The sequence below is a fragment of the Cuculus canorus genome, chromosome 15 (genome assembly GCF_017976375.1).
Source record: "Cuculus canorus isolate bCucCan1 chromosome 15, bCucCan1.pri, whole genome shotgun sequence".
NCBI lineage: Eukaryota > Metazoa > Chordata > Aves > Cuculiformes > Cuculidae > Cuculus > Cuculus canorus.
In genome coordinates, this window is record NC_071415.1 from 5,160,954 (window position 1) to 5,181,059 (window position 20,106).

The window sequence follows — 20,106 nt, forward strand, 5'->3', positions numbered from 1 at the left end:
AAGGGCTACAGATTTTTCCACTGGTTGCGATGTAAGACATTGTCCATGTTTTGGAAATATATTAAAAATAAATGGATTTTTCACAAGTATATTAAATGGCCAATTATAGCATCAGTTTGCTAGAAATTTCCTTTGTACGGTCTTTGAGAGGTAATGGAAAGAGAGAGGGAGGGAGTTCATGGACAAGACATTGCCGTGAAAGGATTATACCTACACTGTATGCAGTATGGACAGCTGGTCATTTCCTTAACGAACTTTACAGCATTAATATTAGGCTGTGCTGAAGGAGTCTCTCTCTCATAGTATTCAAATGGGTTCAGTTAGTACAATGGAATGGCTAAAAAAGGAGCCTGTCCATCTGCTGGGGAAATAATACAAATTATGAGAAGGCATCTTCTGTTGACTGTTTTTGGTTTTTTTCCCTTCAGGTTTTGTTATTGTTTTGCGGGTTTTTTTAACTCTAAGTAAATGGAACAATACAGGCTTGTCACCGGTGCTTGGAATGCACTTTTTCATTAGTGTCCAGAAGAATTAAGGATTTCTTTACTTTTTCTCTTTTTTTTTTTTCCATGAAAGTGTTCTTTGGTATTAAAATGAATTATTCCTGTTCAAGTAGTTGCGTGTCTGGCGGCAGGGTAAAATTTAACGAGAGAGATTTCTTAGCTTTTCTTTGCCTCTTTGGTGGTCTGAATTACGTTAGAGACATCCTAACATTGGCTGAATCACCCTGGACTGTCCTGTTTGGAGCACAAAGATGGCACAAATAAAAAGCAATGCAGAGGTGGCGAACCTGGCAACCTCAGTAAGAGCTTGTTTGGGTGCCTGCAAACAGGACCCTAGAGCCGGTGGAGGCTCTCCAGGGCAGGCGGGACAGCCGTGAAGGCAGCGGTGGCACAGGGCCTTCTGCGGAGGCGGTGGAGCCCAGGCAGGGACTTGGGCAATCAAGATGAACTTCAGGGTTTTCTGTGAAGTAATATTTACAGAAGTATCTACTTAATTTGTTCTGATGGTCAGGAATGATGGAGGCGGGAGATGCGTTAGCTGTTGACGATGAATGCAGGATACCTAAGTAAAAGCACAGTATCTGTGTCATCTTCATCTTGCCATCATTATTAGTAGTTAGGTTGAATAAGCTGTTCTGCAGAAAAAAGAACCCGTGACATGGATGAAATTAGTCTAAAAATAAAATACACTTTCCTAACGTTCATTGGGTCAAACAAGTTACTCTTAGTGTTGTTCAAGCTTAATACCACAGTAATTACGTTCTGTTTATAGCTTTATTCTTCCTTCATTTGGTATCTCTTATAGGTATGGCTGTAAAGTTGTTTAGTTGTCTTTGTGTTATTAATTTAATGCTGTGAGTATGATAATGTACTTTGATCCTGCAGTAATAAGAATGTAAAGCACAACAATAGCAAAATCAAACTTCTTACTATCATTATACAAATATAAAAAAGTTTATATTCTTTGATATTTAAGCACCAGAAGGAGGGTGGAGTTGCCGAGGGCTTTATAAAATTGTTTTAGAGGGAAATTCTGAATCTTTGTCTATCCTTGACTATTACAGAAACTATTCAGGCAGCCAGCTGTCAGCGGTGTTATAGTTCATAGTGGTAAAGCCCTCAGCGTTAGAGTCCTAACCAGAGCAATGAAGCCTTAGAGTTTAGATCATGAAGGAAAAACAACCTATTTTTAATAATATAATGGCAGAATATATAGATGTACCACGAATAACACTTCTGGGAAAGACCATTGCTACGTTCTGTAGTTAGCACCAGATCCTGAGAGAATCCAGTTTGGAAGAGCTCCACTGGAGTCGGTGCTTTCAGTTGAGCTGCATCAGTTTTACCGGCTGAGGTTCTGATCCATGAAATCTAAATACTGACTGTGTTTGTAAACACCATGATGGCCCCTCAGAAGTCAACTGATTACATATAGTTTAAATCTTCCCACCGTAAGTTCTATTCAGTATTGCGTTTGCCCTCATCTGAATTTCCTCTGTTCTGGGGCTCTGCACGTTTTTCAGCAGTTGCTGTATTTTCGGGAGAGGGGCTGTACTTCTATGTTAAGCAAAATTATTTCTGTCTAGTCTTATGAAGTTAGTAAGCAAAGAACTCTGGCATATAAAATGTAATCGCTGTATGTCAGTGGACTAAAAATTCTTTTACAGTTCAGGTTTCCTAGAGTTACTGTGCTTGTTTTTAGGGAGGTCCTGATTTCTTAAAATCCCACTTATTGCTTCTGTTTTATGGAAGCTCTGTGTTGTCAAGAAGAAGAACTAAAAATCTTCTGGGAGAGCTGGGTTAAATGATATGTGTGTCAAAATTTTGTTCTTAATTGTGTGCTGTGTAAAATATAGATAGTGTTGAAAAGTCTTTACTGCCACCCAGTATTTTAGGGAGAAGATAGAACACAGAGAACACTTAGTACTTTGTCCCACCTGCCCTACAAACGTAGGTTCTTACGCCCACAGTGATCTAGGTGTATAAACTCAGGCAGAGCAGTGAGTGGTTTTGTACATCTGGAGAATCGTGGAGCCGATGACTGTAGGAGGGAAAATGAAGCAGTAGGTTGATGCTTTTTTAGGAATGTGTAGTAGTGCAGACAAAGAAAGATGAGCGGGGGGATGGCAGCTGTATGGAAGCCTTTAGGGGGAGCACTTGGAGCAACAGTCTATCCTGAAATTAGGTTGGAATTGTGCTTCGTTATGGTTAGATCCGTCCAGTCATAATAAAGAGCATCTAAGACCCATTCTCTGAGTCGCTTCCTAATTTGCACTTCCAGGTTCTCAATTTTCAAAGGCTTAGTTAAGTAGCCAAATGTCGTATGGGTCAGGTAGGATCAGCGGTTAGGTCTGTACTGTACATCCAATCTCTGTTATAAATTTCTGCCCTTTCCGAGCTCCACTCTATTTTAAGTTGCCAACAACCTTTAAAATAACATCTATTTAGATTTAGAAAATGTGCTAAAAGTTATATATATTTAAGTATAACTGTATTATCAGAATTTCAGTATTAAAGAATAGTTTCACTCCATTTTCTCAGTGAGGAGAAACTCCTAACCTTCCAGATATGAGGGAGCCTGCAGTTCACTATTGTACAAACTAGAATTTCTCTCTCTGTTCTGGTGTCCATTTGACATTCCAATAGCTGAGATCATTGGTGTTAGTGTTTATGAGGATGGGAATTATTAAGGGAATTTTGGAGAAGGTTGAGGGAAAGTTGTAAGCATTCATTAAGCAGAAATGTGGTTAATATTCTAACATTTTTTCTTGATGAAGCCTTTAAGATATATATATACTAGCAGCTAATCAACCTCATTGGCATACCAGGTATCTCAAACTTGAAACTACTTCTCAGAGTGTGTAGGTTAAAAGCAGTTCAAAAAGACAGTAGACTATTTAAAGTTTCTGTAGAAATAAAAGCTAAAATTACTGCATAGTAATTGCAAATTGTTGATAAGTTTCTACTAAATTTTACATATATAACCTTATCTAAGCTTAAATTCAGTACTGATACACATGTAGCTTCTGTGTTAGGTACGATAAACATATGGAAGTTTTCCTTGTACTACTTTAGCGCATTTAAGGTGATTTCTGAGAAGCAAGAGTGTAGAAGACCTCTCTTCTTGAAAAATGGGTAGATTCAACATTTTGGTAAGGCAAAGTAGTGCCAAAATATATTCATGAAACATTTTAGGCCTCTTAATTAACTTGCAGTAGCATAAACATGCCGAAGAAATTAAACTATGGTATTTAAAAAAAAAAAAAACCCAACTCATGCATAACATTTATTGAAGTAATTTGTAATTAGTAATATTTTTCATTAAATAATGTATATAATGAAAAATCTTAGTCAAACTTCACTTAAATTTCAATTCGTCACTTGCTTAAATATTTTGGTTTAATACTTTATTATTTAAGACTTTCAATGTAGTGTCTTACTTCAGTTAAGAACAAGGTACTTTTAGTCAGGTGATAAAATTGAACCTGAAAATGTTTTGTTATTCTCTTTGAAGTTTGATGCTGCAGAGTATGGTTTTGACACTGACAGATGGACTTATCCTGCCCATCTCATGCCATCACAAAACCTTTTCTACTGTATTTAGTGTTATAGTGCAAGCCCTGCCCTGTCTAAATACTAATTATTACTGTAATAATGATTGACAGTCATTCCTGAGGGCACAAGCCCTAATTTTTCTAATCAAGGATCTTATAATAAAAGGTCTTCTATAACAAAAAGTGCAGTACAGAAAGATACAGGCAGGATATCGTGCTTTTTGTTTTTTCAGGCTTCCCGGTGAGAAAGGTGCTAAGATGGAAATGCTGGCAGGGGGTAGTGAAAGACTCCTCTCCTAAAGTTATTCTCCTTTCTACTGCAGACTGTGTCTTTCTAGGGCAGTTTAGCAAGAAGGAAAAATTCACGTGGGGTTTCTTCACAGAAGTAGTTCTGTGTGTTAAACAGACACAGTGAAGATAAGGTTTGGACTCCAATGATTAAGGATATTTTTTAATAAAACAAACGAACAAAGAGACACTTTATGTTGTTGTGTGGCCCGTTTTCATCTAACAGCATCCAGGAAAAAGGAAGCACCTGGTGTATTGGATGTGCAGAAGGCCTGCTGGGTCGGAATAGCAGGTGCTAAAACTGCTTGGGGGGGTTATGTCTGATCTGAGGCCTTTGAGGAATAGATTTGTTAGGATTCTTCCAAAGAGTCTACGGGGAATGGAGTACATTTGAAACTTTTGAAAATTAGGGTAATGGAGATTCAATAACTACCCCAAAGTAAGAAACAGCATCTAAATCACTTAATATTACATTTGTAGTTCTCCTCTTCTGTTTCTGTCTAAATTCAGGAAATACATCAAATGTTTAAATGTGGGGTTTTTACCAACTTTAAAAGTATCTTTATTACCGTACTGATAAAGAACTGTGGTAGTTCTCAATTCATTAGGAGAAAGAAGAAATTTTTATATATGGGCTGGAGAGAAGTAATAGTATGCAGAAGGGTTTGCCCTTGGGGCGTCGCTGCTCAGACGCGACACAGCCATTCTGAGTGCCAGCAGTACATTTTCATGGCCCGCGCTGTCTGGGTTTCCATCCGAGAGCTCAGGCTGCCAAAGGGTGCCACTCCAGCACTTAAAAGGATTGCACTTAGCCCAGGGTGTGAATAGCTGGCAGGTGGAATATATCCAGCTGTGCATTCAGATCAACATATTTGTCGTTTTACTCTTTAAGTTTGTTTTTCTGCTTATCTCCTTTACACTCAGTAAGAACTTTTCAAATTCTGTTTAAAAAAACCCAACTTCTCTGGATTTTAAATGTATGCACTTTTACTTCTGAAGTATAAAACAATGAGCTGTAAAAATGTTGTTCTACGCTTTCACTGTTAATACACAAAATAAATTATGGAAGCAATTCTCTATCTTAATAATTGAGCAAGGCTTATTGTATAATAGAGTTAGGTCCAGTTATATTTCTTGTACCTCTCTGAATCAATAAAAAGTGTAGCAGTGAACGTTGAAACAACCTGAACTGCATCATGAGATTGCAGCGTACCTTACTTGTGAGGTTGTTTAAGCTTTGTACGCCTAATAATGCAGTCGGTGCATAAATTGGTCTTTAGAGGGCACAGCCCTGTGTTTGCGAAGGACTGAGTTAGGTTAGCTGCCCTTTTTGGGTCTGCTTTTCATGTATTTACAGACAGATGGGCACCACGGTGGCAGCTCAGCTTGGAAGGATTCCTTTTCCAAACTGGGAAACCCCAAAGTGGGGTTGTCCACACTAAGGAATAACACTTGCTTTGGATATCGCATGGGATATATGTGTATAGAGACACCTCTGATTATCAGGTTCCCCTCTAGGTCTATGCCAATGGTGGCATAGAATTTAGCTAAATAAAAAACTACCACCGTAAAAACTTTAAAGCCATCCAAGTGCTTTGTTACAAATAACAATGAATTAATTATAAAAATATGAACTGGTTTGTTGAACTCCAGCGTTTAGTCTTACTTTTCATTCTCACAGTTGCTATGCTGGCCAATAAGTTACTTTTTAAATTGATTTATGGAGTTGTGAAATGAATTTCACAAAAATAAAATAAAAGGTAAATAATATCTTCCTCTGTAATGGAAGCATTAGAACAAGGAACGGATATTATACATTTTTTAAAAATAAATATCCCTTCAGATTAATTTTTTTAAAATTAATTTTCTGCTGGTAAATAGTAAAGAGTTGGTAATAAAAAGTAAGATTTCAGAACAGTTTCAGTAACATCTGTCATTCCAAAAGATAAATAGCAGTTAGTGTTCTCAGGTCATTCCGTAAATAACTGAACCAGCATATTATTCTTATAGATAATTCAGTACTTTGGCATCTGAAGATGAAGTATCTGTGGCTCAGTGCTGCATAACAACAAATGTTCTCAACAGAGATAAAGAAAAGGAGTTTCTCAGGCAGCCACTTTTGAGGCAGTTTTTTAAGGAAAAGTGATCTTTCCATCTAGATGAGAGGGCAGTTTAATAACTTCATAGAAATGAATCGGAAGGATTTTCTATGCAACAGTAGCTGGTAAGCCCGCATTGCTGCTGGCTGAGTGCCTTTTAGGCAAACATTCTATATAATTATCACAAGAGGCAATAATAAAAGAGGTGATAGCAGTAAATGCAGTGACAGGTCATACTACCTATGAAATACAGTGTCGCTCTGTGTTTATAATGTTACATTTATCCCCCTTCATAGTTTTGAATTCATCTCTGGAGCATTACATGCAAGATAGATCTCCTTAGCTTGTGAAATTGCTGCAGATGACAAAAATGAAGAGCAAAACTACCAATAAAAGGATATACGCTTCGATCGCAAAGTTCATTCACACCAGTGGGCAGGGGTTAGTGACTGACATAGGGCAGAGGCCTTTCCTTGTTTTGTTTTTCCCAAATGTGAACTCATGAGTAACAAGGTGCACAGGTTTCTAAATGAGACTTTCAAATCTCTTTATTACATTGGAGGTGAAGCAATAGAAATAGATTTTCTTCTCCTAAGGCTTTACTCTTCAAGGTTCTGTACCCCTAAGAGACGTTTGCTCCTGAACTAGTTTGTAATAAGATCTTCTGAGCGCTTAAGGCTTGACAGAACCTTCCTCATTTTGCAGAACTAAATTTTCCAGGTAGTCCTTAGTACAAGCTAGAACTAATTCCTTCTAGCTCCTGTTTGGTAGACTCTTGCATTAAAGCCGTGGGAAACACAAGCCCTCAGCTTTTGGCCATGCCTGGCAGCGCGGGCTGGAGGAGCTCTGAGTGAAAACAGCACCCAGGCTTTTAAACTTAACCCAGGTTCTTTATTAACGCTGCACAGCACAAAAATGACTCAAGGAAGCTGTATATCTGCATATAAAGGAATCATTTGATGTTAATCCCTAGACATGGTTTCCACTAACCCAAATCCTGTTTGCTTTGACTTATGGAAGGACAAATCAGGATTTGTGCCATAATGAAGTTTTCGGCATCTTGAAATATTAGTGTGTTTAGCATTTCTCTTTTTATAGAAATGGTTTAAAGAAGAATTTTGCAAGAGAAGGTTTATATTAAATTACTCGTACGTCTAGTTTATTCCCCTAAGATTCTGCAGAAGACTTTTGTATGTATTTGGATGACAGTATACGAGAATATACCATGCCATTTTTTTTATAAATAGCATAAAACTAATTTTATGATTGCAGTCATATTAGACATATAAAAAGCAAAATATTTTACTTTCGGTATCCTTTCAGATGCACGAAGCTAATTGCAATTATTTTTTTTTCAAAAATGCTTTTTACATATTTTGCAGTAGTGCCCTTTAATATCTATATTAATATAAATATTGTTTTATTTTTATTAGACTTCATAAATATATTGACATATCTGCTACACTAAACATGAAGCTTCCAATGCAAGAGTTTGTACATAGTCCATATCCAAATGTCACCATTCTTCCATGTAAAAGGTCCCAGCATGTCTCCCTCATGATCCTTATAAACTCTATAGTACTGAAATAAGTCAACACTTTTTCTTGCTACATTCATTAAAATTAAGCACCCTTTACCCTACCCCATCTGTAAACATCAAGTCAATTGGCAGCTAGCACATTTCCCAGTCAGCAAGCAGTATTGTGAATTTTATCTTCTCTTGCAGAAATCAATTCGTCTTCGTTGCAGCAGATGAAATTTCTTGTAACACCTCTGCAGGTAACAATCATTGATACTTCTTGACGCATCCATCCAGGTCTCAATATCCTTTTTTCACATGCTGCATTTAATCGTAAGAGAAAGCATAGGAAAGTCCGTAGTATAAGTCTTTGGAATAGTTTAATTAATTTATAGCTTGAGCTTATAGGCTCTACCATATAAAAGACATTAGGTTATTTTGCTGACTTTGGTGTTTTATTTCCAGTTTAAATATCATTCAGCCTAGAAACGTAAGGATATGTTAAACCTTCTAATAAATACTTACTGTGCAGTGCAATCAAGATTGTGACTTTAAAACAGCCAAAAGAAACAGAACTAATGGGAAGAGTGAAGGCTTAGATGTATGTGGGACATTGTAAGTGCTATAAATGTAACGATTTTCTTTTCAACTCTTTGGGGGCAAATATTGCCCACAAGGGTACTGCAGACCCTAAAGCACTCACAAAGTCTATCCTATGGATAAGATAGTGGGAGAGAGGGGGTCTGTGTCTTCAGAGGATCACTCTCTAGTAAGTAAAGTCTTAGCTGCTTTGCTTCTGTACTAAGATGTTGTAAGCCACGGGTACAGAGGTATGAACGATACTTTAAAAGGTAATGTTAATTTGTATTGAATACATCAAGGGATTCTCTTTCTTTGAGCAATACAGTTTGAACAGTCTTAGTCTTAACTCAGGTAAGGATGGTATTATGTCACTACATACGAAATCAAAAGCCAATTAAATAGCAAAAGTACCGGGACATATTCTGCCAATAATGTGATGCAAAACTCTACTGAGTTTATAGAAGCTGCTTGTATTGAAGGATGAAAGGATATACAGTGTGACATAAAATGTTGGTATTAATGAGTGTTTATTTCTAAAGTTTTACGTTAGCAGAAATAAATAAAAGGTGAAGAGCTTTCTGTTTGCACCATACTGACCTACACAGAAACAAATAAAGAACACTTACGGAAAAGGTGATCATAGCTAAAGCCAAAATATGCTTAAATTATGATAATCTCTATGCTACCCATGGCATTTTTGGTGGTAATCTGAAAAGTTCTTCTGTAACAAAACCTGGCTTAGCATCAATTTTTCAAAGTCCTAAAACATTAAGAGAATACCTTTTGAGAAGTCAAAATTTGTCACTTTTCTCGATCTCCCTAGACTTGGCTGTTTGGCTTTCGTTATTTCAGTTGTGCTCCCAGCTCGGCTCGGGATTAGTGTGAGCTGTAATTGGGAAGCTACTAATTTATAAATCTCAGTTTTCCTAAATAAGAAAAAATATTATTTTAGCAATTTTTTAACTTTGAATTCTTGAGATAGACATGTGGTCTTCAGTATATATTTTGCACCAAAAGCAATTTTTTGTACTGCAGAGTGAACCCTTCTAATCAATAATTATTTCTCTAACAAAGGCTTTTCCCCCACCAGTTCAAGGACAATTTAAGTGTCCAAGACTATATTATATATATTCCATATATCACCGCTTTAGTATTCCAATTCAAAAACATGGCACACTTGTTTATGGGGTTTTTGTGTACCTTTATTAAAACTTTTCAGTTTACCAGTTGATTACCTCTGTTGAATTGATTCAACGATAAGGTATTTTCGTTAGATATGTTTTTGACTATATGATAAACATATCTTTCATGGATGACTTTAGGTGCCTTTTTTGCTAATATGGTCTGAAGGAGAAAGCTGACGAAAGCCTGTATCTTCTGTTTCTCTTATACTTAAGTTTTAGTAATAGACTGTGAAGGACTTTTGGCTTTATAAAAAAATAATTCTCTCACCCATATTCCTGTGGGAGAAGTTGCCAATGTTGTCTTTGGTCTTTCAAATCAGTAAGTTGACTTTCGACTAATTTGTTAACTGATGCTTTGTGTTTTAATACATGGAGCCTATATAGAGATGCATCAACTTTTAGAACTGAACCTTCCTGTGGTTTTTCTGATGCATGCAAACCACCTCACCTCCAGCACCATTTTATAGTGCTTTTTTAGTGCTCCTAAACTCATTAACAGTAATTCAATTGTGTTTGTAAAAGTGATATAAAATGAAGATACTGATAACGTGCTCAATGTTTGAAATATGAGTATATATATATATGTTTGTGTTGTTTCCTTGTAAAGAATGCGTCTGTTTGTGGATTTCAAATAATAATGTTACAAGTCAACTTTGGGTTGGAACTTTATCATCAAATGAAAATAGGAGGTCTTGGGTGATTCCGCTGGTAATATTCACGGTGCTCTTCCTGATACTTTATCATTCCTGCCAGAGGATACTTAGCCCTCAGCCACGTGACATCTCTTCTGATTTGGGAATAAAGAAATCTTAAATAAATAAATGTGTTAATGAATGGATAGTGTGCATCCACTCTATATAAAGAAAACCTATTGAAGTATCTGACAGAGGGATCCTTCCATGGGAAGTTTAAACATATTTCACTCTCGACTGCATCCAGTGAATTCTGAGGCTAAAAATAATTACTCTTCAGAAGTTTGGTGCTTCTGGGATAGATCTTCTCTGGCAGGCATGATTAAAGAGTTTGCAAATGGATCTGAACTAGGACAGGTGTAGGGAAACTTACCCGAAACCTCCAAACAGTTTGATGATAGAATTTTAACAAGGACCACTGAAGAATTTGCTCTAGCAAATCTCTGACAAAGGGTACACAATAGGGAAGAATTAATCCTGAGCTTCCTAGATCATGGAGGCAATGGGCATCTGGGCCTATCAGACTCCTAATAAATCAGAATGAGACCCAGAATAAACCCATGTTTTTTCACAAGTTGGTTATAGAGCATTGTTAATTTTGAATTTTCTGAATTTTTAATGAATTTTTCAAATCGTGGTGCCATATATATTTTTTTTTCTTTTAGGTTTTGAAAGATTGAAATTCATAGTTTGTAAAGCAAAAAAAAGCTGTACAGTATTTTTTCCAAGTGCATTCTAGGATGTGCCTGTATATTACATTTTATGATTTTTATGTAAATATGGGGCAGGATCACTATTTGGTATTTATATCACTCTTAATTTCATCTTCTGATTTTTAACTGTAATCCAGCTTTTACATACAATTAAAAAGTGTAGTGTGCTTGCATGCCTGATATTATTTTTCTCCCAAGTGTATATGCAGTTTATGATTTTGAAATAACAGAGAGAGAGAGAGGCAAGCGTATATATAAACCTGAATCTGGAATGAAATATGGTGGAAGTGGATATAACATCTGTCCCATTCTGGCTGTATTTATTTACATATTTGAGCAGAATCATCCCCAGGAGGCAGGACACCGTGTGTGTGTGTGTGCGCGCGCAAAAGAAATGCATTATAAAGCTTTAGAAGTTGACAATCGTAGATTAAGTTATTGACCTGCATTTGGAGAAAGATACAGTCTCCAAAACAGATTAAACATTCTGAAAGGTTTAATTTTATAACGTTTCGTAAAAGCAGGGAGCTTAAAGAAGCAAACATGGGAGTTTGTACTGTTGAAATAGTTTGAACAAATATTGGCAATTTTTAACCAATTCAATCACTTGAGTCTTTGCAGTTTTCTTGTATACTATTATTAACTTGTCAACAGTAACACTAGCACAAATTTAATTGATGAAAAATTAGCAATTATGGAGGTACTTATTTAAAAGAAAATTAATATTTGACAAATGCTTCGAATTGTTGAGGTGCCTGTTGTTTCATACTTCAGTACTTAAATTATCATAACTGGTTAAAATTTTGCCATACATGCCTGCATACATCTCATGGACTTACTGACATGTCTGGTAGGAGATATTGATCAGATTATACTCTTTCAAAGGAATTTCTGAGGAGTACATATAATCCAAAAATACACTTTCAGAGCTATTTCCTCCAGCCTTTCTGAATTCCTGTGCAAAGGCACATGTTCAGTTGTGAGAAGTTCTTCCGTTTTAGTATTGCTGCCAATGGGTTTGACTTCATTTCATGAAGCCATTTGACTGGGAAAATAACTATTTTCTGTGAGATGACTTTATTATTATGTTATGCTCCTCCACTAATCAGATAGAATAAAAAATGAAGATGAAGGAGCGTTTGTAAGGTCTTTGTGCTAGTGTTTATCTAAGTCAGTGCCACTGTTCCCTGTGAAAAATAGCAGATACTGAAATTTTTGCTCTGGAAAGACTAGGAAATGTTGTACTAATGCATATTATTCAACTGCTTCTATAAATTCAAGCGTCCTTTATGTTGGCAGTTTAAACTTGCGTTTACTGCTGCTGTAAATAGTTGCTCATACGGAATTCCATTTGTTACGGCTTTTACTGCTCTTGGTAGTTGTGTGGTAAAGATGTTCAGCTGTTGGATTAGTTGATAAAAATCAGTAAACACTTTGATTATCCTCTGTTCTTCTTTCATGAAGTTTGATTAATTCCTTTTTCTCACCCAGTGAAAACACTGGCAGTCCTTTTTGGCATCTTTGTCATTATCTCTTTGACAGCTTGCCTTCCCGGCGCTTGCAGTTCTAGGTCAGTTCGCATGGCTAGTCAAATGTGACGACATGACAAGATTAAGTAAAGCTGAGGTTCTGTGATTTGTAAATGGAGGATTTGCAATGTGAAGCTCCTTTGATAACAGAAATAGTGAATAATCTGTGTTTGCCCTCAACAAGTGCGTATAAGCATGTGTGCACCTTCTGTGTTGGGTTTTTTTTAAATGAAACAACCGGAATTTTTTTGATAGACTGAAAATAATACACATCAAAGACGGTTTGTGTTGTGTGTGCATGGAAGGTTATATACAAGTACACTAAACAAACAAGGATTCAGTTTTAATATCTTGAGATTATCATATTACATTTAAAATATTAAACAAAAAATAATATGATTGCACACTACAGAACCTTACACTCAAGCACAGGGCTGCTTTAAAATTTAATGAACAAAGTACCCAGTATATTTATTATTGAAGTAGATAAGAATGTATTCAAGGTTTATTGCCCCAAAATGTAACAGTAAGAGGAAAATGCTTGACAGATCAAAGAAGTACTAAGTTTTAGTTGTAGGACACCAGGTTTTAGGTGTCACCGGTTGGCAATCCTCAGTTTCCCAGCGGCTTTTTTTTAATGAAGTTTATATAAAATCTAACGTATTGAGAGTGTACAATAAGATGTTGCTTACAGCATATAATTATGTTAGAGGTAGGCATCCAGTGAAGTTCCCACACTTGTGTAAACCCAGACAGCAAGACTGAGACTTGAGAGAAAGCTTTTAAGCAGAGGTCTGTCCCTGGTATTGTCCCATAGCAGGTAGTCGCCATCACCTCGGATGGGAAGTCACCTGTGCTGCTGCTTGTTGCACCTCTATATTTTTGCAAATCAAACAATAGCAGTTATATTTATCTAAGTGTTTAACAAGGTGGTAGCTGAACTTCGAATGGCTGGATATCTAAAAAACTTCAAAAGGAGCAACAGGTTGGCATACAGGAATAAAAATTAAAATCACGTCTGAACACAAATGACCAAAATTTATGTAAAACATGCCCATCAATTAGCAAGAAAAATTAACTGGCCAAATTTAGGTGTAACGTAAGTAAACAGTCAAGAATTTGTCAAGTAACAGTCAAGTTCATCTCTGCATATAGAAAAAAAACTGAATAGGCTTCTTAAGTTGTTTCATACTCCAACCTGCAGGAAAGACTGCTTTTACTATTTTATCAATGACATATTTACGAAGATCCTTTCACGGAAATCTTCTGTTATTGCCCTGTGGTCAAGTTTCTTAATCTCTGTGAAAACTTAGGGATGTTAATACTGTACTAACAGGAAATCCCTCATGCTTGCAAGACATCCAGGAGTTCAGCACTTCCATATACCTTGAAGCTTGACTGTTTCGTTGTAGTGTGTGTCTCTGCTATATCTTCCCAATTTTTAATCTGCTCCACATCACAAATCTGTAAAGTATTATCAGTCATGAAAGAGAGAGACGATATGCAACAAAATATTTTATGGTAGAATTATCTTAGTGTTTGATAGTGTGTGTTTAAAACTTAGCATAAAGGATTTTAGCACTCTTAACCTTTACAGTCGAGGAAAATGACTAGAAACTGGTTTTATCAGCAGATTTCAATCATTTTCCTGGGTCTCAAGTAAAATCTTCGGACAGGTGTCTTTCCCCATTGCCTTCTGAGATACATAGGGAGACTCGTTGCTCATTCAGGTGACTGAAGTTGCTTGCTGTTACTATCCAAAATTAAACAGTGATTGGTTGCGCAGATTTTGAGCACCATAAGCAGATACCATCCTGCTGCAGTAAAGAAATTTAAGTTAAAGGACTACCACAGCTGCACAGTGTTGACCGACTGAGGTTAAAATACTTCTCAGCGATGTGGTTTGTGACTGGTGCGCATATGAAGGAGCTCTGCTGCTCACGTCATCTGTATTGGTCTCACCAGACTTGTGTGACCAAGAGAAAGAGCAAGATGTCAGTCACTGGAATGATTTGTCTGGATAAGGCGGGGTAATCCTTGTTTTCTTGTATTCCTTCCAATTCTTTACTAAAATCTTCACGTTTGTCTGAAATTTTATTAGAATATTTAGAATATTTATTAGAATTTTATTATTTATTCTGCATGAAGGTCTGGCAGAGGAGAGGTGTGGGTTGCCCTTTCTATGCCGCCTGCCAGGAGCACAAGGCACATCCTACAGTAGTGCCCATTCCCTGGGTGAACGAGCAGGGCAGGAATACCAAACCGCTCTGTGCTGTACTCTGCCTTAGCCAAGTCTCACTTGTTCAGTCTCCTTTTCATGAAATCTAGTATTAATTGTCACTACAAGAATTTCAGTATATTGAAGTTATTCTGGTTGAAGATTCAACACACACAGTTCCAAAGAAGCAGCAATTTTGTTACTCGATTGTTCAATTATCATGAAAGCTAATAAAGAATGCGTAATATTGTGGAAAAGATAGAAATAAGAGCTTTCCAGCAGTACAGACACTTTGCTTGTACTGTAGCAAATAATGGGGGATTAGATTAGAGTTAGATTTAGCTGACTAGTTAGATTTTAAACTTCTTTTTATAGTTCTCAAACAGATTCATCATTTTCTGTAGTTCTCCTAGCAAGAAGTAGATTTTAAAAAATGACACGAATTTATAATCATCATAAATATTTGTGTGTCGAATTCCTAAAAAATACAATCACATCTAAAATTCTCCTATAGCTTTCAAATCACTTAAAGAATATGTTTAAACTTGCTTCCTATTCTATACTGTGAATTTATGGTTATTAATATTCTTATTAAACCCTATAGTATGTATATTATTAAGGAGCTTCCAAATGCCTCCAGTATCAGACCACCACTGTCTATCCTAGTTATGTACGGAAATACAGCTGTGCTACCAAAGAACTTAAAAACATGAAATGATAGTTACAGTTAGAGAGGCACATAATTTCCCTATTTTTAGAGTCTTCAGCAAAACTTACTACTGATGATTTGGAGGAAGATCAAAGGTCTTTGATATCAAAATATCAAAGGTCCTACTAAAATAAATCTCGCAACCAATTACCATTTTTAATTTTTTTAAAAAAAAATTAATTTATGTACTGAAAATTATTGAAGAAATTGAGATATAACAAGATATAAAGAGGAACATACCATATACTGAGATTTTGGTCACTATTTTACAGCTTACTTTTACAGATGTTAACTTGGCTACGCTGATTTTTTTTCTTAGTTTTTTTCCCCACTGGGTTGTTGTTAGTTCAGCTACTTAAGAACCAGTACCAGTATGATAACAAAATGCTAACACACGTTATTGGTTTTTTTCCTGTTATGTCCCGAATACTCATTCCAGATATACTGGAAGATAGTGGAACTTACCATGTTCTAGTTAGTGGTGCGTGAAAATTGTTCATCAGCTGCTTTCTTAGACAAGAATTTGTGAGTTCACACATTGGTTTTGATACATTGATTTAACGTTCTGTAAAATACACAGATAATAGCATTGACTATTAATTTGTTCAATATGCTTTGTCATTTGCATGTCCTAATTTTTAGTAAATTGTTTACCTAGAATGATTATTTCTAGTGTAAATTATCACAAAGCATTTAAATGCCACTAATGTTAGTGAGAAACAAGCACGCTGGCATAATAGTGAATAAATGAACCAATGCCTATGTGACTGAACTAGCTTACTGATTTTCGATGTGACAATATAGTTTAAATCCTTCTTATTATTTTCAGCATGGAAATTAGAATCTATTCTGCTAACCTTCTGAGCTTCTAAATTTGGTGTCATGCAAGGGCGTGTTTAAAAATTAGCATTTAAAAAGAAACCCACTTGCTTTAAGTTTAAGCTGACACTGTTCCTTTCCTCTGTGGAAATGAAATTTATTAATCATAATAAAACCATCATATTCTGAAGGTAAAGGTCACCCTGAGGAGAAAAAAAAGTCTATTCATCACAGAGGAATTTTTTTTCCCAGATATTATCTGAGCATGTATTCTCTCCCCTTTGGAGATATATTCTTCCATATTTGTTCTTACATATGTTAAGTCTATTTAGCATGGTGAAAGAATGAGAATTTTGCAATTAATTTTATATACTTTGTTTTCTTTTAGAGAAGATTTGCAAGAATGCTTTTCACATTTAATTTTATTTTATGTTTACATAGCGCACCATTGTTCAAGTGGAATTTCAATATCCTGTAAAAGAAAAGGAAGAAGTGTTTCTGATTTTAAAAGAATATAAGCCTTGCTAATTCTGAAATATTATTTTTATGTTAATATCAGTACAAACTCCAGCATTGTCATAATATAAACGAAAAGCATTCTTTTTAAGGATCAAGAATTAGCAGGTCACAGTTTTCACAATAGGATTGCTGCAGAACTCTTTCATTTTAAAGAAGAAATGTGGTTTACACAGTAGGATGAAAAAATAATGGAAAACACTGACAATAAGTAATCACTGCTTTGGCAGACGAGTAATGAAAATGTACTCAAAAGTAAATACTGCGATGAGAGAGGAATTTTTTCTTTCTTTTGAAATTGTTTAATGTGTTTGTTTATCCATATTTTCCTCTTAGTTGTCCAGATTTCTGTAAAATATTAATGTACTCCTATTAGCAAAATGTTTTATTACATCAGTCTTGGAAACTCGTTAGTTTCTTCAGTAGCTGGGTTAAATATCCCAATACTCTACTAAAGCCTGACCACTCTGTATTCGGGCGTGCCCCTTCCTTACAAGTGACCCTTGCGTTTAGGCCACTTGATCCCCTGGGGCTCCCGTTTTGTGGGTCACTGTGACGTAGTCAGGGATCGTGCAGGAATGGGGTAGGATATGAGGTCAAAGTGCAGCCTTACAGCAGGAAATAGAGCAGCAGGGGAAAAATTCCTCGTGGGTTTAAGTCCCGGTGTAGTTAAAATGGTTTATGCTAGACAAAAACTCACGTAATTTTTACGGATCTAAATTTACCGTCTTTGCTCAGTACTGCAGTAATACCAGTTAACCATAAAAATAAACCGTTTTGAAAATATACTGATTCCCACTGCTTTAAAAATAATAGTCATGACATTAAAGCGTGTCTAATAATAATACATGCAATTCCTCCTCCATGTTACTTGGGCTATGAGGGAAATTTGTAGTGCTGGAAAAAAGGTCTAACTTTAAATTAATAATTTTACCTTTCTAGATGTTTTCTTATTGTTTGAATAAGATTTGATTTGAGAGAATTAAAATTAGGATTGTGTTTAAAATGGGTTCTCAGACTTTAAAAATGGGCATATAGAGGAAAATAAGGTGTCTTCTTCACTTCTAGGTGAATAAGACATATGGCATTCTGTTATGGCTACTATCAAAGCTGAATGTATTAAATCTATAAATATTATAATGTTTGAACTGTGAAGGGTTACCAAGGCTGAGTATTATGGAAGTTCTTCCAACCAAAGAGGCTCCAGAGTATGGGGTCAGTGTCAAACCTGCCTGAAGAACTCCTATGCCCCCTTTCCAACTCAAAGGTGTCGTTTAGCCAACATAAGCTGATCTGAGCTGGTTTTCTTTCCACATCTTTTCAGCGGGAACCACCTGGTTTCTTTATTGTTAACTGCTTTTCATAATTTCCAAAGATGGATGTTCATGGATGGCAAATATTTAAATGGGATCGATACAGAAATTTAAATCTTTGTTTATCAATATATTGGATGCAAAAGAAGAACCAATATTTTTATGCAAGTCTTTTACAAATATTTTACTGAGTTTAAGATCATGTCATAAAGAAGGTGAATGCCCAGCATGCTGCTTCCCCTGGATATTCATGTACATCTGTGATAGCTGTGAGGACTTCTCTGCCCAGATCTAAAGTAAACATAGCTGTGGGATAAGAGATAGAGCCCACATTCATGAACTTATGGAACTTTCATAGTTTTAATCGATTACCTCCTTTTTAATGTATTATCCCTTAAGAAAAAGTTGAATTTATTAAGTAAACAAAAGAGTACAACTGAAGGCATTCAGCTGCTATAGTTTTATGCAGTGAAACATCCAGGTTTTGCCATCGAATATTTTATAAGACCATAGAAATGCTTTACATTTGCTCAAAGTATGAGATTGTTGCTGGAAAAAAAATGTCTGATTCACAATACCGAATATCAGCCAATATACGCTTTGAAGGCTGTACTTACTGAACTTTTTTCTGCTTTTTTCATCAAGATGATGTGTCATATATCCTTGCAAAAGGGCAAGCTTATAACTTCTGCATATCTGTGACCCTAGGCTTGGTCAGAGAGTAAGAGATGTTTATGTAAAGTCTCTGCCTTCTCAGTGCTGAATTCTTGTGCCTTTAGATCGCACAATTGTCCCAGGAAGCACTTTACTAGGATTGCCGTAAACAGTGAGTCCCTCATGCTCTTGCAAATATTGGCTCAGTGAAATGGAGGATTAAGGACCATCTTGCCGATGGTAGTTTCTGGTCCTTCCTTGAAGATGTGACCGGGTAGGTAAGAAGGTCTAGTTCAGATAATTTGGACCTCTTCTCTACCTTACATCCAGCAGTCACAGCAGTGAGTGGTGGAGGTTTGCACATGCCATGGAAACATTTCTGTCTCATCTTTCCCTTAGCTGAGTATCTAGGAACTGGCTAATCAGATTCTGCTTGTGGAGGAGCAAATACATGATAATAAAACAGAACAACTGTCCTTTTTTTCAAAAAAAGTAAGTTTGTATTTGTATCTGAAAGTAGTTACGTAGAATGAGACCAGTCTGGGGTTACTGTTGACACAAGGCTAAAGACGAACAATTTTTGTTGAGAGGCCTCATGAGCATTCTTAAAGCATAACTTGTTTGCTACAGTAGTCCTCATATGTCAAACACCACTGTAATTTCAAGATTGCTTTTGTTGTTATATGTGACACCTGAGATCAAATGGTAATTTTGATTGTGGAAAAGATGTTAAGACACCTTCAGTGAGACCTGCATCTAGTTGGCGTCTCTGTCTCACTAGTGATAACTGCATTCAGGCTCGGACTGTGAAGCAAAGCTATCTATTTCAAGGTGAAGAGGAAGACTGGGCCAGCAAACCAACCAGGTGTACATCTAAGGAAGCTTTGAAGTAGTTTCGCCTAGGAGGATTTTGTATGGAAAGAAATGACAAAAATCTGATTTTCTTATCACTGTCTTTGCCTGAAAACTGAGACATCAGCTGTGCAAGTATCGTGGTTTAGGATGGCACTTTGTCCCTTCTATAGAAAGACCAGGAACGTGCAATAATGTTCCTTAAAGCCAGGTGCCTGCCATTGTTCTGCAGCCACTCTTCTTAGCCTGATGCTTCTTAATCGTCTAGTAAAGCTAATTATACATTCATTGTGGCTTGTAACCTTAACATTTCCAGAGGATATTGCTTTTGAAACTGCAAAGTGAGTTTATTTGTAATGAAT

At 36.2% G+C, this 20,106-nt stretch overlaps 1 protein-coding gene across 50 annotated transcripts in view; it reads left to right on the forward strand.

Moving 5' to 3' along the window:
* RBFOX1 (RNA binding fox-1 homolog 1) overlaps positions 1–20,106 on the forward strand; it is a 1,213,941-nt gene that overhangs the window by 1,189,727 nt on the left and 4,108 nt on the right. For 13 of the 50 annotated variants that reach the window (XM_054080127.1, XM_054080124.1, XM_054080126.1 and 10 more), the window contains one exon: positions 8,171–8,223. The exons of the other annotated variants lie outside the window; for them this stretch is intronic. In XM_054080127.1, the coding sequence (XP_053936102.1) occupies positions 8,171–8,223 (53 nt within the window). The remainder of the gene's footprint in view (positions 1–8,170; positions 8,224–20,106) is intronic. 50 annotated transcript variants of the gene reach the window in all.